Raw genomic sequence first — 23,645 nt, 5'->3', positions numbered from 1 at the left:
GCTATAAATCAAAGAATATATCAAAATGTTTCCATAGTGTCCCCTGTTTATGTTCCACTGTCTTTATTCATATCTCTTGGTCCCTGAGGCCCCATTCCCCTGCTATCTACATCGGCTGACACCAGAACAGAGAGAGAGAATGCAATTAGATGCTAAGGGCTTCCACAAGTGTCATTTTTTCACAAATGACCTTTTGAGTCTCTTGGTGAAACACTTTTTTACTGATCCAATCATTGCTTAACGTAATTCTTATTTACATGTACAAAGAATATGATATTACAACATGGAGAAAGTAGTCCAGCGTCTTCACATAACCTACACATGGAATGATAAATGACCAAAGAAAGGGTTTCAGAACATAATGATGCTTTTAGAGCTCCAGGAACAAAACAGTCTACAATATGATCAAAAAAATTCTAAAAAAAGAATTAAAATTCAATCTCAGTTTATTACTGAGACACATTAAGGGGAAGCATGGTGTACTATGACTTACAAAGTCATAGAATCACAAAATAATGAGAGACTGCAGGATATAGAGAGAGTAATGAGAAAAAGAAAAGAGGAGGAGAGGAGGAGGAGAGCATCTCCCAACGTGGGTTTTGCGTTTCTCCTTCAAGCAGAAGATTCCGGATAAATGAAACCACACAGAAGGCAAAGAGAATCAGACACCGGGGATCTGAGAAACAGGAAGCATTTCAGAAAGAGTGATGATAGAGGAAGAGAGAGATATGGAGATGGATAGAGCGAAGGGAGCAGAAAAGTAGCTTCATCTGAGGATGAGATGGATGGAGATACAGAATAAATCCCCCCAAACAATAATCACTGGATGAAACCCAAAGTCTTTCATAGCACGCAGCAGGCAGATCTGATCTGGCCCGCAGGCATTGGGGGTGGGGCAGGGAACCGCCTGTCCTGGGGCAGTGACCAGATGCTCAAATGAAAGATTGGGATTTTTCCTCTTTGTGTGTGAAAGAGGTGGGGGTTCATACACACAACCTGTAACATTTCACTTGTTGATAATTGCAGTGATTTGTGGATGAATTTTATTTAAAAATATGCAAAATAATAATAAAAAAATAACATTTAAATAAATAGAATGAATTTTACTGTATTTTTTAGGGCTATACGGGTCTATTGTGTAAAGATTTGCTTTTTGCATTCTGGTTGTATTTCATTTAAATAGGAAATTTAAATTTGCATCTGCATTTCTGTATTTCTGTATGGAAAAAAGGTAACAAAAATCCCTGCTAAAAGTTTTAATACAACATTCTAAAATCGATCCCAGAAGCAAGTTGTAGAACATTTGGACTGTATTATTATTTTAGAGAACTGTTCAGAGAGAGAGAATGGGCGAGAGAGAGTGGCATGTGATGTATTCAGACACTTCATTAAGTGAATGGGGGGCTGGTTTCAGAGACTCCCTCTAGCTTTACACACGAGCACAAAGACATAAAGAACATAAAGGCTGCAGCATGCAGGCAGATGCCGACATCATCCCGTCCTGTGAAGATCCATTCACAGCAACTGTGTCCTGCACCTTCCCTCATTGTACACACACTCTTGCATTTGTTGCTGATCATTTGTGCAGGATCGGCTATGCTTTTGAGGAATGAAGTGTCACAAATTTTAAATTGCACAAATCACGTTTTGCTTCATATCTACAGATGTAACTGGTTTGTGTTGGTTACTTCACATTTCAAATTTTTGCTTCTGACAGCTGCTTCAAGTGACTTTTATTGCGTTAATTTATCTGTTTGTGTTCTCCTTACCAATCAAAGTCATGACATTGCTGTCAGGGTCGTAGGTTAAAGGGTAGTGCTGGGGTCGGGGAATAAAAAATATCATAAGCTTGAAAAATGTATGAATGTATGTTAGCTGCATGTTAACATGCATGCATGCAGGTTTTGCTGCAAAATCACAAGAACTGCAAAAGTTTCACTATTCCGCTATTGAAGAATTTGCAGACAGACTATAAACTATAACTGACGTTTGCTGATTTAGACAGGGCTGGAGAGAAAGAGGAAGCAGGTACGGCTTGCCGGCATTTGATGCGCTTGTCAGCGAAACAGACGGGACACAAAACAGAACAGAATGCATGCGGGTTGTTATATCAACTCAGTTTGAGATCTGCGTGTCATTTCAGGCTTTCCTCCTCTTTTTCTCTCTCTCATAGAATGGGGGAGTGAGAGGAGGGAGGGGGGTATCAGAGGGGGGTCTGTCTGTCTGCCTGCGTGTGAAGGCACAGACGGTTCAGTAGTAATGTGATGTGTGTCCCGAGGGATGTTTGATGGATTAATGCTGAGCAGCTCCATTGCGATGTACCACCTGATCTCTCTCCCACTGCCTGCCTCTATAAAACCTGCCTGACTGCTGATCTCAGCTAGTCTCACAGTCTCTCCTCTCTCTGCCTCTCTCTCCCTCTTTCTCTCTCTCTCTCTCTCTCTCTCTCTCTCTCTCTTCTCTATCTCTTCCACCGCCTCCGCTGCAGGCTAGGAGCTATCCAGTGCTGAACAAGTGATTTTTTTTCTTTTTTTTTCCAAAGCGTAAGCAGGCGTGTGTGTGTACAGTAGCAAGCACATACACACACACACACACGCATTATTGTATCATCAGACATCTTTCTTGCCTCCTGCGTGCTCTTTATTTCCTACATTGACTCTTTTTTGTTTCCTGGACGTGGACCATCTTTTTTTGTTGGAGTGGAGAGAATTTTCATTTGGGACAGCACCGATATTTTCCTAGGGATTTTGTTCGTGTTGGCTTTCTGTCTGCGGCCGATGTGAGGGATTTCTGCTGCGTCTGCGTGTGCGAGCGACCGTGTGTGAATCATGCCGCGTTCGTTTCTGGTGAAGAAAATCAAACTGGATGATTTCTCCTCATCTTCTGTGACAGCATCTAATCACCATCATCATGATCAACTCGACGATTCCTTTGCACGTTCCCGTTCCCGTTCCCGTCCCACGACGAGCCTGGGTGTCCGGCTCTGCCAAAATGGTGAGTACGGTGTCTGTCCCAGATATTGTTTCCATGCAGTTACACATACAGTAGATTCACTTGATGTTCAATCCTGTCTCCAAAAGCTCAGATGACATTGCCATTAAAAATACCCTACTTAAAATGTTACATGACTGGAAAATTCAGTGTGTTTTGAACATTTAAAGTCCAGCAGATGTTACATAAAGCATCCTGTTCTGGATTTAGGATCCAAACTAATCCCTAAAAGCCTCCATCCTTTCACCCCCAGCCCCCCCCCCCCCCCCATCCTCATCGTCTCCCATTGTACCCCATTTGTTTTTGTATTTTTTTAACACATGCAGATGTGCGGATGCAAATCGGGTCACACGGGGAGATCAGCTTATTCGAATAAAGCCGTACTAAAGCACACGGGCTGATACCAGTTTATAGTTGTAACAGCTAATGCTAACGCTAACACCTCGAGAGTCAGGCTAAGCGCTGTGGATGCTGGCGCTTTGTGGAGCTGATGTGTTTGTCCTTAGCTCATACTGCCCTTGAGTTTCAATCCCCCCACCCCACAGCATCGCTTCAGTATTCTCTCTCTTGCTCTTACTCCTCCCCCATCCTCCTTTTCTGCCTCATCTAACTATTTCTCCTTTTCTCGCTGCTTCTTCCGGGCACATGAATCTAAGTGCTGCTGGGGGAGTGGGGGGTGGTTCGAATTTCAGCCATCATTGATGTCTCCCGAGACATTTCTGTACAGTATTGTACTGCTTGGGGGAAAGATAAGGAGAAATAGAGGATGAAAATGCTTGCGGCAGCACTGACTTTTGTCACATGAGGCAGCAGGGTACAGGAAGCGCACACATATACTGTACACACACACACACACACTCACTCACACAAACAAACACACACACAATGGGACAAATAGCATCACAGCATCCCCAGCATCTCTAAGTAGGCATGATGGGACAGGCTGAGCTAAACTAAGCCAGTCTAGTGAGACTAAAGTGAGTCCATGAGCTCTCTGTCCTAACAGGCAGATTTTAGTAGCAGATGTGTGGCTCTATCTGGCCTGCTATGATGTTTTTCAGGGATAAGCGAGATAAGACAAGAGGGATATCATCCCACCTGTTACAAAAACAGCAGACATTTGTTGTTTATTTGGGCCAAGATATGAACTTTTAGCTACGCTGCTCCTTTAAAAATTACATCTATGGTTTTATTTGGGACATATTTAATTTATAACATTTTATTTATTGCATTTGCGTTTTAAAACTTTGTAATAAAAAGAGAAAGCGTTTGTTTCATACGAACCGCATGGTGTTTCTCTCTCGGTTATATATGGGTTTCGTCCTCAGCTTCAGTCATTATTGTGACAGACTAACGTTTTTGCGGCATCGTGAAGGTCAAGCGTCAAGACCTCCTTAACAAAGAACGAACAACTCCTCATGTCACGACAGTCAACAAAGGCTGACAAGAAACGCTAAAAACGTGTGTCTATTGCTCGGAGACGCGATCGCCTTTTATGGGCTGTCGAGGAAAGGCACGAAACAAAGAATGCATCTCAAAATCACAGTGAGCTGGCTGACTAGACAACATGTTTTGGAAACGCAAGTGCGATCCGAGCGTCCTTTTGTTTGACAGACAGTATACTGACTGACACTTGTTGCACGCTTTCATTTGACCTAACAATATATTTTGAAGAGTCAATATATTTTATATTATTTTAATACATTTTTATATCGTAATACTACTAAGATTTAACCAATAAATAAATAAACAAATAAATAAGAAAAAGCATCTCTCAGCAGTTTTAGAAAAATAAACCCGGATTAGGTTATTATACCCACTAAGAAACCCAATGAGAACCAAGGCTACTATTATTTTATTGTTTCTACTATAGGTCATAATAAATTAAAATAGATAACATTTATTAAATGTTTTAAATTGTAAATTTAGATGCATATTTTGTGACCTTTTTCCTTCTTTATTCTCACTGGTTTATTAGCTCAAAACTGATTCTTAATTGTGTTTTAATGCTTTTGGGTTTCCCTTTTAGTGCACATATCGAATTAAAAAGATTTTGTTCAAAGATGTGGCACCTTGCATGGAAGCTATATTATTTCTGTAAATTCAAATGCCGATAAATGTGTGTCTGGGCCCCACGGCTGCCAGAAATCCTTTTAGCGGGTCCTGAATGACCCTCAAGATGCATTAAGGCTCGATCCTCGCTGCCATAGGGCTCAATAATCCGTTTAGAGAAGTTAGTGTGAGTTTATTTGTTTCAGTACGTATATGGATCAAGCTATTCTGTCTTACTGAATATATATTTCTACAATGTTTGTAGTATTTAACGGTGTTTTGACGGTTTAATATCTGTGAAAGAGCTCCAGTTCTCTATGGAATCCATTTAACTAATTAGTTTCCTTTTCACAATTTTGAATGTTAACCGCCATTTACTTTTACCATTGTATTATGTACAGTTAAATAAACAAATGAACACAAAACTATTGGAGCCCTATAGCTTAATCCTATCACATCCTATCCTATAACTGAATGGCTTCTTCACCTCATGAAAAAGAAAGAAAATAGGCACTTATGCTTCCACTACAGTTAACCTGTGTTAAACGTGTTAGAACCCTCTGGGTCTCTCTCTCTCTCTCTCTCTCTCTCTCGCTCTCTCAATTTTCAATTTTCAATTTTTCAATTTCAAGGTACGTTATTGGCATGATTGCTTGTTCTTACAATATTGCCAAAGTATTGAACATATACCAAAAGACAAACATTAAAGTAAAATTAAAATCTCTCTCTCTCTCTCTCTCTCTCTCTCTCACACACACACACACACACACACACGCACTCACTTATTCATTCTCTTCTGATGATAATAGAAATATTTTATTTTATTTATGAAAATCCACGTGCTTAAAACTTTGCAATAGGACATGCTTGTTGATGGTGTTGATTCTGAGATGACGCGATATAGCTGTTGTGGTAGCGGTGTTTCAATATCATTGTACCTGTTTCTTTTTGTGTCTATTTGTTCTCACTATACCTGTAATCTGTAGTGTCTGTAATTGCTTTTCACACACCTACAGTTCAGTGGAGAAGCAAGAGGTTAATAAATGAATAACTTGCTCATTGGTAATATGTTTCTGCTGCAGGCTACATCCAGGATTACATCATTTCTTCAGCATACTCAGAGGAGAAGCAGGCCGACATGAAGCTGGGCTCTGGGTTGTCAGATCCACTGTACTCCCCCGTCAGCAGTGGTGGAGGGGAATACTGCCAACCCGACCTGGAACATCCGGACAGCCCTCAGTCCGGCCTCACGGCCCCCGGATATTTCAGCAGCGAGAGCGAGTCCCTCACTGAGGGTTACACCATGGACGCGTTCTTCATATCCGATGGGCGATCGAGGCGGAAGGGAGAGGTCGTCGAAGCAAAGAAAGTTGCCCCAGAAGATAAAGAAGTGGGCGGGGTCAGCAACGGAGGCCCCAGACACACCTGCAACGAGTGCGGAAAGACCTACGCCACCTCCTCGAACCTGAGCCGACACAAGCAGACCCACCGTAGCCTCGACAGCAAGATGGCCCGCAAGTGTCCCACCTGCGACAAGGTCTACGTGTCCATGCCAGCGCTGGCCATGCATATTCTCACCCACAACCTCAAGCACAGATGTCATGTGTGCAGCAAAGCCTTCAGTCGGCCGTGGCTTCTCCAGGGGCACATGCGATCACATACGGGTGAAAAACCGTTCGCCTGCGCCCACTGTGGTAAAGCCTTCGCAGACCGTTCCAATCTACGGGCGCACATGCAGACGCATTCGGCCTTCAAGCACTACCGCTGCAAACGTTGCAATAAAACCTTTGCGTTGAAGTCGTACCTGAACAAGCACTACGAGTCCGCCTGCTTCAGAGGCTCCGGAGACGAGGATGAGTCTGGATCTGAGAATTAACAAATGCAGATGCAGCATGAGAGAGAAGAAAGATTAAAAAGAGTTAAATGAGAATACAAATCCCTCTACCCTCCACTTACTCCTTCACAAGTTCCCCCACTCTCCCCTTTTTAGAAAGCAATATTTTCACCGAGAAAAAACAATAATAAGAAGACATTAATGAATAGATGCTGGATTTTTTTCTTTGGTAAAGACTTCACTCATACAGACACTTACAATTATGAGGCCTGGCATGCAAATTTTATGAGCATAATGCTATTATTAACAATAGTAATAATATTTAGATTCCTGATGTTTTATAGCAAATACAAAAAAAGAGAAAAAAAACATAAAAAAGGACAGCAACAAGTTTGTGCTTTTTGAGAAATGAAAATCAATTTGTATTTTTATGCTGCTCTTTTATTTTGAATTCTTTTGCAACTGCCAACATGAACTTTTTTATGAAAATGTGAATATTGACAGTATTGGCAAAAAAAGAAAAGGAAAAAAGATTGTAGACCTCTAAAAGGTGAAAACTTTTGTTACACTTTGGTATTTTATTTATAAGTGTCATTTTTATATTGAAATTCCCACAAATACTTGGTTCCATTTTAATTTATTGAATTATTTATTGTGCCAATCATTTCCTTTAACTATTGGTGTATGATGGAGCAGAGTGACCGCAGATCAAGTTTGCCACGGTTGGCATGGATACATTGAGGATACAGCATCTCTCATTACGACACGGACAACAGGGACTTTCAACATCATGAACGACTGAAGAACTTGAACACTCACTCTGGTGGTCTTCCTGCACAAACCACACTTAAACAGACTACATGTGCTCCCAGTGACAGGAGCTCCTCCCCTTGTCTTCCTGCTCCATGATTACCTCACCCAGAGGCAGGTATGACCCCTAACCTCTGCTCTGTCCATGCTCTTAAAACACCCATCAAACAAACCTCATTTCTACCATTCCAATATTGCTGTTGTTGAGTATTTATTTATTTATGCACTATTTTCCCTTCCTTATTTATTATTGTGTATTTATTTATGTACTTATTTATTTATTGTTTTGTTTTTTTATTGTGGATTCTGAACTGCCGTTGAACTTGAAGATGCTGCTCTTTAATGAAACTCTTTATATGCATGATTCAGCTGTAGAGGAATTTTAGTCTTTTTGGTGAGGAACGGTATGCAGTGTTTAATAAAGAGGAATTCAGGTGATGATGCTTTGAATAATGGGCAATAATTCTTCTTAGGTACAGCCACTTATATAATCACAGCTGTCCTGTTAGCAGTCATTTATGGCAATAAACGAAACCTCCTAAATATCTCAAAGGTAATTTTCTCCATTTCGTTGTTTCTGTTCCATTTCCTGCTGAGGCTAGGACCCACCCAGAGTGTCTATAAGTGCTTGTGTGACTCCACCCACATGTCTGTGACATTACAATTCATTTCTAAGGCCAAACACTTCAGTATATATATCTAAACACCAAGAAAAACAGGAATGACATACACAGCAAAATATAATTATACTGCTCCCCGTAGGAGCAAATCCAACGTATAATACCTTCATTTTGTACTTACAAATTTAAATGACACTTTAATAATGGAATCAGCAGCAATAATTTTAACTAGACATATCCAATATTTTTTACAGGAGTAATGCTACTGTCTTGCAATAGCTTTTGAATGTAATTACAAAAGACCAACCCACAGCGTTACATATTCATTGCTTTTAGCTCGCTATCCAAATAAATCCCATCATAAGCGACAGCTGCCAGATGATGACATGAATATGACAGTTTCAGTGACATGTAAAATAGGAGTCCCAAATCGTAGACCCAGAAATAATGACCCCACAGCCCCGCCCCTCTCACCGACCAATCAGAATGCTGTATTCAGCCAGACGGTGTTTGGGGTGAGGGGGTGATGAGTTCAGGATGGAGATGAAACAAAATAGAGGCTTAATGGCAGAATTGCTGGTAATAACTGAGCATATGGCATCGATGTGCCGCTGCTGTATAATAAAGATCAGAAGGTGTTTGGAGATGAAAGGATGAGAGGTACAATTGTGTAATCAGTCTCTCTTTTTACATCCGTGGAACAGTTTACTTTATAATAATGATATTTTATTACCACCATTAAGAAGGAAAAGAGTGTAAAGCAATAAACCATGACAAGCAGTGTGTTCATTTTTTTACTGCAGCAATAGCAATATGATAAAAACACCAAAAAGTTCAGTAAACAAATTAATAATACATAAACAATGAATATGTTTTAATGAATAATTTTCAGATTTTTTAATTATCCTAACTTATGTCATCTTGGCAGAGATCACAGGTGTGCAGTTATAGTCATTTTACACCTTTGAATGCAGCTCATACAATTAGAATTTAGAGTCTACTGTTTGTTTTACCTTAAAAATGTACTTCAGTGACAGAGAAGTTCATTACTCTCCATATATGATTAGTACATTCTCTCATTGTAAGTTACTTTGGATCCAAAAATATGAATCAGCATATATTTCACATACAGGCACATGTACTTAAACATATACAGATGTAGCTCATGTCAAAGTGAATAGGCAGATCCCTAAGGGGTTAACAGGTGTTGGTGGACAGACAGTAGTCAAGGAATATAATTGAGTCTGCGTTTGACCTTGGGAGGTAGGTCGAGCAGCAGCAGCCAAAGGCTCTGTCAGCTTTTTACATATTGTAAAAAGGACGGCACAATCTAAGTAATGGGCCAAAACCTGCAGGGAATAGATAACGAGTTTCCCCTCCCATTTTTCTCCTGCACTTCATCTCTTATCCATCCATTTCTGACCTGGTACATTGGCATGCCGTGTCCTAGCAGAGCTCAGCATCATTGATGGACACCCATCCCGCTTTTGTTCTGAAACCATCTTTCATTATTCTGACACACCCACTGTTTGAGAATCAACACACGGTCTTCTATGACCTGAAAGTTACTTTACGTTTGGATTTGTTCCATTGTCAATCTTTATAATAGGGTTTGAGAGGAAATTCTGATTATGCAAAGTTTGCTGTAATGTAGAGCATTTCTTAAGGCTGTTTCAAAGGTCTACCATCAGCTCTTCATTCTCTTTTCCAGAAAAATATTTTCCCACAAACATGACGAAATGTCAGAAACCTGATAAGACAAAGAAAGAAAAGCATTATTCCTGAAACGAGTGTAAATGTATATGTGTATATAGATCTCAGCAATAATGAGAAGTCGCATGAGACATTTGCTTTACCTTTTCCGAACAGTCGAACCCTGGACAGGTTGGAAAGGATCAGGGACTCCATCGGTTCATTACCTGCTGTAGCTACCAGCAATATTAACAATGCTGATTATTCTCTCTGTTCACCAGGATCTCTCCATGTCTCTCTTTCTCTTATTTTTTTTCTTTTGTGGAAGTGCCCAGCCTGGCTGAACAATAACATGAAGTGCCAAAAAAATAAAGAGTTATTTCCATGACAAAAGCCTTCAGCATATGGTAGGCAACTCACAGCCCTCCATATGGTCCTTGAGAGATTTCAAATTGTCTCTCATTTTCTCCCTTGCCTTCTCTCTTTAGCTTATTTCTTCCTCTCTGTGTAAAGACGTATAGATTTTTCCACTTCTGATACTACATTTGGCCTGTTATGAGAGGTAAAGCCAATAGTGATGTTTATGAACAATAAAATCAATAGCACAAGCAGTCTGATGTGTCTGTTCCATTTTATCGACTTTCTACCTCATTCATCCATTTTTTAAAGAGAGCAACAATTCAAACAGACCCACAAACACTGATCATGGTTATATAATGTAAAAACTTGCCCACAGCGTTGAGATCAACCCGTTCTCACTCCCGACTCGTCACGGTCTGCGCCCATCGGCGTCACGTTTGAACGCGCAGGGCGTCGTTTTTCGGGGAACAGGGAACTGCGTTTCTGTTTGCTAAATGCTCCAGACCGAGATGCGTGCAATTCTTAGCATTTCATAATTTTTTATGGTTTGAATATTTTGTAGCAACTAACCCCAACCTCACCCTAAACCTAACCCTATCCACTTCTCAGCCATTTAAAACACAACACGCGAATAAAAGTACAGTCACGTGTATTTATTGCACAAACTGACCAAAAGCATTACAAAATATAACAAAAAACAACTCGTTTTGAAGACCTTTTTGCACCAAAGCCGTACGATAACTTTACCTGAAGATGCCGTGCGTGTTCGTGAATACATGAAGTCGGCTCCCATTGAAAAGATAAACCGGAACAGCTAGATGCAGTCGGTCGCGGGAGCCAATACCGTTTCACGTTCAAAGCCAACGAAATGACGCGAGCGGTCACGAGACACGGGAGAGCCAATGGCATCGAAGCTATCGTAACTTCCTCTGGCGGCAATATTTGAACGTCGTTCTTCACTGGATTTGAGATTTACTTTGGACGGTTATCGCTTTCGGAAATCGATGGTTTCGCGTTGGTATCCTTGGAATATCTGTATTTTTGAACGACATGCTTGTATTATTTGTTTTATATTACGATAAATAAACGGTTACATTACTTTCTCAAACTGTCTGATTAGCGTCATGTAAACGCAATTATCCTGGCCATTAAACTTAAATTAATCCCCGAAACATCATCATTGCAAACTATGTCTAATATACATTTTAATAATGACGGTAAAATTCGCGTGCCCCTCACGTCGAAAAACGACGCCAAAGGGGTACCCTGCGCGTTCAAAAGTGACTCCGAAGGGCGCTGACCGAGCGAGTCGGGAGTGAGGATGTGTTGTTGAGATACGAAGCCTGTAGTGTACGTAGATGAAGGGCATAAACACAGAGACACCGCGTGTGCCCTGCTCTCACAACACTCATCTCAGCAATAATGAAAGAACTTGATGCTGAACTGGGATCAGCCTTCCCTTTATGCACCAAGCCTATAAGTATCCTGAGAAAAAGTTCAAAACTGTTGTCAAGTCAGCAGCTAAAGTCAATCTGAAAGCTGGCACTGCATCTGTTCTGGTGCTGTTAAGCCAGTCTAACTCATTAAATGTTAATGAAACATTGATTTTATGTTACTCTCTGGCCCTACAAAGATGCAGCACTCAGAGCTGAATAGCACCGAGAAAGAAAGAAAGATAGAAAGACAGAGAGAGACGTCAGGAGAGAGCAGTTGTCCAGGAAATTGGAAACAGGAGTCAGATTCAAACATTGTGTCCTTCGCTGCCATGCAGCGCTAGCAGAGAAGGGACTGTTTTAGTTTGCCTGTGTTGCCTGCGATTTAACAGATGGCTGTGAATTCACTGTTATATCACATTAACAGTTCCCTCAAGTGATGCAGTTAAAAATGTAAAAATGAGAGAAGGCTGGCTCTCTTCTGCCCCCTTAAGGGCATTTAAACGGTTCTTGGTTAAATACATTAACTTCCAGGTAGAGACATCTGTTTTTCAACTATTAGCCTACATTTAAGATTAATAAAAGTTTTTAATGTAATAACATGTCTTTAAAAAGTGAACATAATAAGTTTTGCTTAAGCATCAGTCAGACGGTTCATTAAACAGACAGTCAGAGCGGAGCGGAGAGACAAAGTGAGCCGAGAAACAGATCAATGCTGTTTATGGGTCATGTTTTCAGACCGGAGATGCATCTAAAAGCATTAAAAAATGTATGAACTGTTCATGCAGAACAGCTGGGGTTGAGTAGTCCATTAAGTCTGCATTAGTTTGTACTTTAAAATGAATTAAAAAAATGCAGTATTATTAACAGTATTAATATTATTAACACATGCCACATGTAAATATGATACACTGTAATGCACATATTTTCCTTCTTTTTCATTATGACCAATTATTGTATTGTGGCAGGTTTACTGCAAAATGATGGTGAATAAAGTGTAATTACGACACAAGGGTAAATTAATGATGAGAGAATATTTTTGAGTGAACTGTCCCTTTAAGTTGATTCAAAGCTACCACAATATCCTCCAGTTGTATATATTCATGTCCCATGTATATAACTATTTAACTTCAATATAAATGAAGTCTAAGTTTAATTAGTTTTATTTAAACTTCGCCGTAATTTTCGAAATTCGCCTTTTGAAAAAAAATAGGTTCATTTATGTGAATCGTGTAAACCTGAAGATTTTTTTTTTCGTGGGGGGGTCTCAGTGTAACTAAAGTCAGTGTGGTGATGCTACGTCCCTTTGTGGAACCATTAGAATTCATAAGAATTAATTATTAAACACCACCATCTACAATATTGAACATGCAACCCTAAACCACTCAACTCTCAGTAAAGAACCCTGATAACACACATCCTAAGAGTTTCATCTTTTACTGCCACATGTTCTCATGAATCGTATAATACAAGAGACAAAGGAAGATGGAAAGAGAATCACAATGTTGACGGAACCCTGTAGAATTAACACATAATACAGTATGTGTGGTGTGGAAATGGTTTGTGCGTGCTGTGGGCATGTGTTTAAAATATTCCTGTCTCAAGGCTATACAAGTTCAAGTTACTGATTAAATATAAAGAGATAAAGAGACAAGAGCTGCCTCTCAGTCACTTTCAGATATGTTTCCCTGTACTTGCAACAGCAATATCATGGGTTCAGATACCAGAGAATGAATTTGCTGATACAATGTAAAACAAGTAGGAGTGATTACCATCCAATCATGTGTACTTGTTTAAAAGAAACTGGTATGGTTATATGGCTACACCTCTATGAAACAAAAATATTTGGGAATATACTGGAAACATAATGCAATGTAATAAATACTGTAATACATTTCTATATATTGGAACCAAGTGCTTATTTTTTTCAATATATGAAAAGTGTCATATAAAATGTAAAATATTAACAATGTAACCTAATATTATATATATTTTAAACATATAATAAATGTGTTGATGTTGTACAGAACATTTTACTTGTAGTTAATTATAATAAATGCTCAGGGCTGTTTTGGAACTTATTATATTAATAACTCTGATGCATTGACGTCAACAGGAATGACGTTTGCATGACATCTGCTGGTAGTTATGTTTCACTGCAGTCAGATCCCAGCTCACACTTGCCAAATCTCATTGTTCTTTTGAAAAGCTAAGGAAAAACAGCAAAATTGGCAAAATATGAAACCTTCATTATTTTAGTTATTTTTCTTGAATTGTTGTTTTTGTTGTAGCTATTACGAAGGTAGAAACTGATTAGCAGATGTTTGCTAGATGTGATGTGGTGTGCAGTGCTCATGGTGCAGTTACGACAATATGACATCTTAGATTGCTTCTAACAAATTATGGATTATATTAATTGAATTTAAATACGGCTTTAAAAGTTTACAGCTATATAAATGGGTATAATCCGAGTGGACAGTTTGTCTTGTTACAGCACAGAATAAATTAACATCTCCTTCTAGCAGTGCCTCATTATCCAGACTTTCTCTTCACCTTCTCTTCTCTTCAGTTTCTGTGTGTGCCAGCCTGACTGCTCTTGATGTTTTCTGCTGTTTGTGTGCAAACCCATCTGCCCGTTACAGCCTGCTGGCAGTGGCAGTATAGGCCCAAACCTCCCTTCTGCTCCTGTCAGAAGAATCAGGTCACAGCATTTAGAGATCCGAATGTTCATGTGTTACTTACCATTAACAGTCCACAGAGAGCAAAGTGCACGACTGAGTTTATCTTAAAACAACCTACATACAGAAAAATATTACAGGGGGTAGTCTCTAGCATTTTGTTGCAGCTAAAACATTAAAATACATTTATAATTAATAATACTATTTTTAAGATTTAACAATTATTTGGGTTCATGATATTCAGTGTTGGCCAAGTTACTTTGAAAAAGTAATTAATTACTAGTTACTAATTACATATTCAATAGTGTAATTAGATTACTGTACAAATAACTCTCCAAAAGTATTTAATTACTTATTACTAATTACTTTCTATATCCTACATCAACCTTGATTAGTTAAGTGATTCAAGGATAAACATGAAACGGCTCTTTTAATTCATTAATATAAATGATATAAAACTACATAAAGTAGTATTATTAACTGATTGAAGCATTACAAATGTGAGGATTATACATTAGGGCACAGATTTTAAAGTTAGACTTATAATTTTGATGTCAGTTCCACTATTGCATATATTACACAGTATTTAGTTCAATTACATCAGAAGTAAAAGTAAAAAAAGAATAATCCCTTACTTTACTTTTTTCAAGGGAAAAGTAATTAAATTACAGTAACTAATTACTTAGTAACCAGTCACACCCAACACTGATGATATTATTTAATACCACTTCATTAGAATGCACCAACTGCTGTTTTGATTGGTCTGTAATGCAAACGGAAGAGAGAAGGCGGGGTTTACCAGCGCATGCGCAGGAACAACACTTCCTCGTTTCTTAAACATTAAACAGTGATGCTTCAAACTCTGAGATGTTTTCAGAAAGTGCACTGGCACTCCAACTTTGAACCCGTTCTGGATATACACCCGTAATATGGGAAGTTTAATGAGAGAAAACCGCTCGATCCATTCTTACAACATTCCGGACGTTCATCTCATCCCAATGGATGTGATCATACGACCCATTCCGCCTGTGATAGACGAGCAGAAGATCCAAAGTCTCATGACGAGCATACAGGTACATAAACAATTCCACTAATTAATATATTTACATTGTCCTTCCTGAAAAACAAAACAAAAAAACAATTGGAACCATCACAGAAGTTGTAATAGATTTAATGATTATAATTGGAATTAGTTTTAATGGAAGCTATAATGGTCTGATGTGTGTTGGGTTCTGTTGGTTGGATGCTATTTGGCAGATGGAAATCAGTATAACGCCAATAAATGTGGATTTTACATTATATAAAGCAATTTGGGGGTTATAATGTTAACCATGTGCAATGTAAGAAATTATATTGAGTTTTTCAGCAGAGGTGTCATTATGGTACAAGACAAATCCTCTAGTTACTAAAACAGAAAAATTGATGTGTATATTTGGTCTTCATTTTTCCTAACTAGACTGAAAATGGTTTTTCTAGGGAGGATCAGGAATCTCAGTTGTGCCTCCTATAGATGTACTGTGGATCACTGGAGAAAAGGGTGGAAATTATTATTATTCTTTTGGAGGCTGCCATCGGTTCGCTGCCTATCAGAGGTTAGAGATGACATCCATACCAGCCAAGATTATCAAATCAAACATCTCAGACCTGCGGACCTACCTGGGAGCATCAACGCCAAATCTACAGTGACTTTTATAATAGTTTTTTTTTCTTTTTAGTATATCTATTTATCTATTCTATGTAACTTTTTTAACAAAAGTGTTTATACTTTGAAAATTTTTTATTTAGGGCTTATAGTAATGGGAAAATTCATACATCCCTTTGTCGAAAGGAAACATGGAAAGAAGTGCGAAGACAGTGACACAGATTCTCAGATACATGGGGCCTACATATTTTTGACCGATTTTCACCAAATGAATATTTAAAGGCTTTTTTATGCCCAAAATATGTTTCTGAGAAGACAATCTGACATTTAATTCCAGGTAGGCTACTGTGTACGAGTCACCATGACTAAACAGATCTCCTTTTTCTGCATACTCTCCTTCTCACCACTAGATGGCAGCGTTATAACACCATGAGAGTGATATGTGACCATGCCTGTGAAAAGTTCCTAATCTCATTATGACATTATGATACTTTAGCCTGGATTTCACGGACAGAGTGACATTTTCTTCCAACGGTGTGGCCCACAGAACAGATTGTCAAACTGTTCTTAACAAATCTTTGATGTTTCCCTTAACACAACTGATCTAACTCTTCAGATAGCCTAATTGATTTTTTTGCCAAGTCATGGGATGCACATACTTGTAAACAATGAATAAACTCATAAATGGATATATTTATGCACCAAATGCATTAAAGGGACAGTTCACCCAAAAATGAAAATTCTGTCATAATTTACTCACCCTCAGGTATCTCATTTTGTGTTCAACAGAACAAAAAAATTAAAAAAAATGTCCTAGTACTATAGTAGTGGAGGATGTCTCAGAACTGAACATTGCTAACATTCTTCCAAATATCTTTCTTTGTGTTCAACAAAACAAAGTAATTTATGCAGGTTTGAAACAACCAGAGGGTGAGTAAATGATGACATAATTTTCATTTTTGGGTGAAAAAAAGTGATTTGGTAACATGCAGATTATATTCTTATTTTTTTAGGTCACATTTGTAAAGTAATTTATTTTTTATTCTGTAAATAAAAAATGTTTATTTAAAAAGTAATGGGTTGGAATAGTGGATTTGTTTCCAGACGTCTCTGACCCATTATGGTTTTAAACTCCAGTTCAAAACATCTGTGTCATTTCAACTTCTTATGCCAAACCACAGTTTGAACATCCACAAGATGACCACAGGCGTGTGCTGACCACTGGACTTATATACTGTGCGTTCTGTACCGGAAGCTTTGAAAATGGGCCACAAGAGGTTTCACAGTAGATAGTAAAAGAATTTTGCTCCTCATACTGTGTCCTTTTGTTTTGAATCACTTCTGTACATTTACAACTACAGCTAAACACAATCTGCTCTTAGAAACCGCAATTAAAGCTATTGGCGCACCTGTTATACTAACTGCAAATTTTGTGCTGTTTATTTTAAATATTAAATGTTTTTTAAAAACTACATTTGATTTTTATATGCCATTGGCATGAGAATGGTTGAATGTTCTTTGAAGCTTATCCATAAGGGCAGGACACGTCTGGGGTCATGAGAACTGGCCGGCGATGTTCTCTTCAGCAGAGAAGAGCGATGAAAGGAATGAATACTGTTTTATTGCATTGCTATATATAGATTTAAACTCTCTGTCAGATATTAAGAGTGGAACTGCTGTATTGCTTCTTGACTTATGAGTAATAGATGGGAAGTTCTATTAGTCATTTCCGCTCTGATATCTCAGCTGTGGTCCACAGGATCGGGAGACGGCCATTCTCAGATTTTTTTCTCTAACGGCATTTCACTTCCCTTTGACCCCTGACCTCGGCCTGATATCCATAACCATAGGTTTGTCAGGCAAGAAGACCATGTCAACAATGAAGACCTCTGAGTGCAGGTGACTAACTACAAAGTAATGCTGAGTAATAAACTGCAAGAATAATCGTCATGTTTTATTTTGGGGTTTGTCAATGCAAGAGCATCATGATATGAGAATTGTATTCTGAATTTTTCAACTATGGCCATAGTTGGGAACCATTGCATTTCCCGAATCAAATGCAAAGGATCAAATCCATCACATCGTTAGAAAAAAAAGTGGAAGTGACAGATAAAATATGACATCCAAAATGTCTACTGTTGAGGGATGAAAACAAAAGTTCGTTAGTTAAAAATTCCCATTGAAACAAACAAAATAGAATCGTGAAAATGTCTGCAGCTCTGAAGTCATGCTTCTCATAGTGCATCAATGCAGGGGTTTATGTAACATTGAGCGACAAGGTCTTAAACTCTGCCCTGTGAGACCTTGTCGCAGTCTTTGTAGTGAGACCGTTTAACAGGATACAAACAGCTGCTGATTACAGGAATCACGTCTTTACGACCGTGTCCTTTGATCACTGAGGAAGGTACAGGCCAGCGATTGCTGATTTCTACCTTGTAGATCACCGCTGGAACATAACAGAGTCTCTCCATTGACGATATACGAGTCCCTGGGGTGCCGGCCCTGATCTTGGCCTCCCTTTGGGGCCCCTCAGGAAGTGAAGACGGGGCCCCGGGCCTCGGCGGAACAAACCTGCACGACTGTAAATTTCTGGCAGAAGAATGGTCGCGTGTGAGAAGACTTCCTGTGGCTTCCTCACGGCCTAGAAAAAATGTCTCCTTAGAAATCTCCTGACACGCACGACCCTGATTGAGGAGATGGAATAAAGAGAGACGGTTACACACCCAGTTCAGGAAGAGTGGGGTGCACCTGCTGCTTTTTGGGGAAATAAAGGAAGCCGTAATGTTGTCTCCTACATCTCAAAGATGTGTTCTAACTAGACCGAGATTTACATTGACCATAAGCGAAGACAAGGTAGAAGGAACTGTATTTTCCGTGAACTTTTTCTTGCAGATTAAAGGAAAAGTTCACCTTCGAAATTAAGATTCTATCATCATTTACTCACCCTGTTGTCATTTTAAACATGTGACATGTATGTGCCTTTTTTTCTTCTACCGAACACAAAAGAAAATATTTTGAAGAAAGTTGCCACAACATTTGTCCCAATTGACTTGTATTGAACGGACACAAAACCACTGAGACTTTCTCAAAATATCTTTATTTATGTTTAACAAAAGAACGCATAATTTGTAGGTTTTGAACAAAATGAGGGGGAAAAAATGATAGTTTTTTGGTGAACTATCCCTTAACTGAACTAACCCAGTACTGATAACTTTGTTGTTCCAAACATATGACTTTTATATGTTAAGTAATTAATGTTTTCTTAGTTTTGAATAATATTTTTGTCCATATTTCTGTCAATGGTGTCTAAAACTACATTTCTGGTTAAACTTTCCCTTTAAGAATGTGTTTGAAAAAGTGAATGTGACGGACTGCTGTGAGTGATTATCTTGGCCTCACGGGCACCTGTCATTGTCCGCTGACTGATGTTATTACTGCTTTTGACAGGTGTGACAATGATCTCTCACTCAAATCCACTCTGGAATCATGAGGGCACAGGACACTAACTTTGACCTGGAAGCAGAACTCCGTTTCTTTTCATATGATCCAGGGCATGTGATTCTAAATGTGTGATCATAAAGATTTAAATGTTTTGTAGATGTTAATGCAATGCAATGTTGATACAATTTATGGCTGTTGTTGATGATGATGTCATGATTATACTGAACCAGACATTATTTACAACATACAGCCCTGTCCAAAAGTGATTTCCAACTTTGGTGAATTTACGGCTTTGCTTTTTATTCAACTTTGCATGCGTGTTGCATAATTGGACTTGAAGTGTAAATTGAAGCTCAGCTTTGAAAAGAATTTAAGGAGGATTGGCAAAAAGCTACACAACAAAACGTGCAAACTGGTTAAATTTACGGTAAAAAACTGGCAGCTGTGGTTGCCAGAAAACAACCGTAAAAAAAATATGGTGAAAATGTTCTTTGGTTTACGGTACACAAAGAAGCGAACTGTGAAATTGGTAGCTGGGTAGCAGATACTGTAAAGAAATACGGCAGAAATGTTCAGTTTATGGCACATTTAAGAATGAACCTACACACACCTCCATAGGTTGAAACAGTAATACAAAACATTGAATTTAAATTTACATTCATTTGTGGTATTTGAATGTATAGTTTATATATAAATGTTATGTCAGGTATTGTTTACATGTTATCATTTGCAAGGTAATGTCACGCCATATCTAAATCTGTTTCAGATATACATGAATTTCATTTTCTAGAACAAACTAGATACAGCATTTTCACAATATAAAAATGAAATAGATTTGTTCACCGTTTTCATTTATATGAGCTCATTAGTGCTCACATTTAATATTGACTTGCCTTACTCTTGTTTTGAGGTGTCATGTAAGTGTGTGTGTGTGTGTGTGTGTGTGTGCGTGTGTGCGTGTGTGCGCGTGTGCGCGTTGGTCTTGTTTTGTATGTCAAAGTCAAAGAGTTATGGAGCAATATAGGACATGAATAGACTTCCGTTTCCTGTACAGCTTTTGGCAGGATCCTACCATTGACCCTTACCTGCAGGGGTCAGTCAACTTTTCCCTGAATAGCATGTGATTTCACACTGTGGCTCTGTGTGCTGGACTAATCCCCTGCTGTCAGTACAGTCCAGGAGGTTCCCATCATCACTTACACAGAAACATCTACGAAACTATTTCGGTATGCTTGTGAGTTACATATGAATAATGGACCTTTCGTCCCCTCTGGATGGACAAACGGTCTCCTTACAAATGCTGTGAAAAATTAGCTATCCCGAAAACACATTTTTCTTCCTCTTTTCCTCACACCCCATCATCCCATGTGGCTACAATATGAGTTATCGGAACAAATGCACAGAATGACCAAGGTCAAACAGTTATGTACCATAATATCATGCTATGATCAATTAATAATATTAATTTAATTTCTGTTTGGCCTTACACTCTCTACATCGCGAAAGCAAAATATTCACTATATGCACAGACGTTGAACAAACGTGTGTGCCAGCAGTTCATGAGCATAATTCAGTAGTGTGTGTTGTGTTAGGTGGAGGGGAGGTTCTTATAGAGTTCTTATAACCAACCCCCTTTTGCCAAAACACACACACACCTGTTCCACTCACTCAAATATATGAACCCTAAACTGTCAGTTTATCTCTGGCATGATGTTATCGGCCCTGTAAACTTGTGTATTCAGCTGCATTTTTACCTCTGTGACCCCATCAAACACACCTGGGAACCCTTAGTCTGTCTGTGATAAATAACTAGTAAAGAATTATTCTGTATATGAATCTTAACTATTTATGAACATGTTCAAAAACTGTTCCCCCTTCTTGTAAAAAAATGAAAAAATTCAGAGCGAGCATCTTTGCTCTAATTGATGATGATTTCGAGTAGATACGGTATAAATTCAGTTTTGCTTATGTATTCTATGCATAGTTTATATAGAATCAGGTTTGTTTTGACTGGTTTTATGATCATTGCTGATTAGTGTCGCTCTTTCTTCATAGATTACTGCCCCCCGGCTTGTAAAACTGCAATGCAGGTGTTAAAAAACATTGTAGATGGTGGGAGGGGTGGTTGTTGGTGCAGCTGAAAGGACAGATAATGGGTTTAAGTGACACCACGGCATGTTTGTGAAAGCTGCTCCAAGTGACATATTACGGGGCTGTGCAAGCGCAGAGAAAATAAATGAGATGGTCTGGAAACCATTTGCCACTGTTTCACTCTCTATTTCTTAGATCACCCTAAACATCTGCCCCGTGTTTATTTACCCAACACCCGCTTCTGGCTATAAACAAACCATCTCTGCATGAGATCAGCCCCTGCAGAAGCTCATAGCCTCAAGCAGGACTACTGCTTGACAATCCACTAAACAGTTGAGAGATCAGCAAACATTTCAACACTGCAGTTGGAAGTAATGCACAAAAGTAATAAAAGTCAAATCTTGGCTAAGTCTATTGAGAGTTGCCATTGTGAACTACATTCAATTTTGCTTCTTTAATTTCCTTTTATATTTTGCTGACATTTATTAACCTTTTCTCTAATTTACTTTTTTTTGGCTCATTTTTGTAATGCTTTTGAACAGTTTGTTATATAATATTATATTATTTAGTGATGGAGAAAATGTTGATCTCAGCTGTTGTTATGTGGTGTTCAGACTTTTTTGACACTTTTTTTGATCTTGTTAAAAATGGACTGAATATCAAAATGTATTTGGTCCAATAAAGCACCATTTAGTTATGCATATAGAAACAGGAAGATATTATTAAACCAAATGAGGATGACCACATAAGCTGAGGTTAAAAGATGAGAGGTCACAGGTTACTGAGTCTGGTCACATAAAACCATATGGTTGATTTAAGATCTTACATTCCTTTGCAACAGAAGTCAAAAGAATGGTCATGACACAGAGAGACAGTTTTCTTTATATATCTAGTCATAGGTTATTAAAGAAAAGTAAAAACTTGGGAGCATGAAAAAACAAATGTGTGAATGTTATTAATAATGTGACTAAACTATGTCCTTTAGTCATTTTAAAACTAAATAAAATTAAACGTAGACATAGACAGAATACCCTAATACAAATATAATTTAGTCATAACCTAATGTGTATGACAAAGGAAGGGAATGCAAGCATGAGGAACAAAAAAAATGGAAAAAAATAAAGAGGCTGAGAAAGAGAGGGAAAAATGGGGGAGAGACCCTTATGTTGTTGGTTCTTTATCTTGCCTGTACTCGAGCTACTGACGAAAAACAAACGGCAGCAAGTCTAAAACTCTCACTTGCTGTAATAATGTGATTTTCAGAGCAATTAAGAGTTTGTGTGGTATTTCAAAACAATTGTCTACTGCTGTTTAGAAATTCGAGTCGAATTACCCAAATGCGCAGATAAATAAGCATTTGACGTATTTTCTTGTTTTTCAGTCACGTACTGGTGTCCCGTGTGTAAACAATCATGTGTTGATCTGATGTGTAGCATTAAGTTGCGTTTGCCAGTGTGTTTACTGCGCGTGAATTATTAGGCCCGTGTTTGTTTTTAACGCTTGGCTGTCAAATGGCCAGGCAATTCAAGGCAGTAAAGTTTGGAATAACTAAGATCTGCGTTACTTGCAGGTGCACCTTTCTGTAAATGTCATATTAGGCCACAAATATCTAGCCTATATCTAGTATTTGTATTAAAAATACATACTAGTACATACTAATATATGTAAACGTAATTGTTAATGTGTTAAAAGTAATAACAGTAGACTTTTATTCATTCATTAAAGATAGTAAGTGCTGTTAACATTTGGGATCAAGAAATACATGATGCAAAACGCAAACAAGATGGAAACTTTTTACATTGATAGAATAAATATTAACTCAGGCTATTATTCATATTTTTATTTTTAATTGCACAAAACACTAAACGCGTTAATTGATCTCGTTTGATTATAATGTTTTTTTCTTTATCATACATGGGGTCACACACAGTCCGCTGTATGTTTACTTTCTTTTGAGAGTTGAAAATATGCCTTTTGCTTGAATATGTTTTTCATGTTTTC

The 23,645-nt window shown here is 38.4% G+C and overlaps 2 protein-coding genes across 4 annotated transcripts; both read left to right on the top strand.

Annotated features, from left to right (window-relative positions):
* Window positions 1-2,344: 2,344 nt before the first annotated feature.
* Window positions 2,345-13,780, top strand: scrt2 (scratch family zinc finger 2). 3 transcript variants are annotated; one of them, XR_008964706.1, is made up of 3 exons: window positions 2,345-2,994; window positions 6,126-7,106; window positions 7,574-13,780. XR_008964706.1 is itself a non-coding variant. In XM_057357428.1 (2 exons), the coding sequence occupies exons 1-2, from the start codon at window positions 2,829-2,831 to the stop codon at window positions 6,917-6,919; spliced, it is 960 nt and encodes a 319-aa protein (XP_057213411.1). In that variant the 5' UTR covers window positions 2,345-2,828; the 3' UTR covers window positions 6,920-13,780. The 3 variants fall into 3 exon arrangements, 1 of the variants encoding a protein (XP_057213411.1); XR_008964705.1 differs by having other exon boundaries at window positions 6,126-7,427; XM_057357428.1 differs by having other exon boundaries at window positions 6,126-13,780.
* Window positions 13,781-15,263: 1,483 nt separating this feature from the next.
* On the top strand, window positions 15,264-17,531 carry srxn1 (sulfiredoxin 1 homolog (S. cerevisiae)). Its single transcript, XM_057356970.1, has 2 exons — window positions 15,264-15,543; window positions 15,947-17,531. The coding sequence occupies exons 1-2, from the start codon at window positions 15,400-15,402 to the stop codon at window positions 16,154-16,156; spliced, it is 354 nt and encodes a 117-aa protein (XP_057212953.1). The 5' UTR covers window positions 15,264-15,399; the 3' UTR covers window positions 16,157-17,531.
* The last annotated feature ends 6,114 nt before the right edge of the window (window positions 17,532-23,645 follow it).

This window comes from Triplophysa rosa, linkage group LG17 (genome assembly GCF_024868665.1).
Source record: "Triplophysa rosa linkage group LG17, Trosa_1v2, whole genome shotgun sequence".
Taxonomy (NCBI): Eukaryota; Metazoa; Chordata; class Actinopteri; order Cypriniformes; family Nemacheilidae; genus Triplophysa; species Triplophysa rosa.
This window is presented reverse-complemented; position numbering and strand designations above follow the sequence as displayed.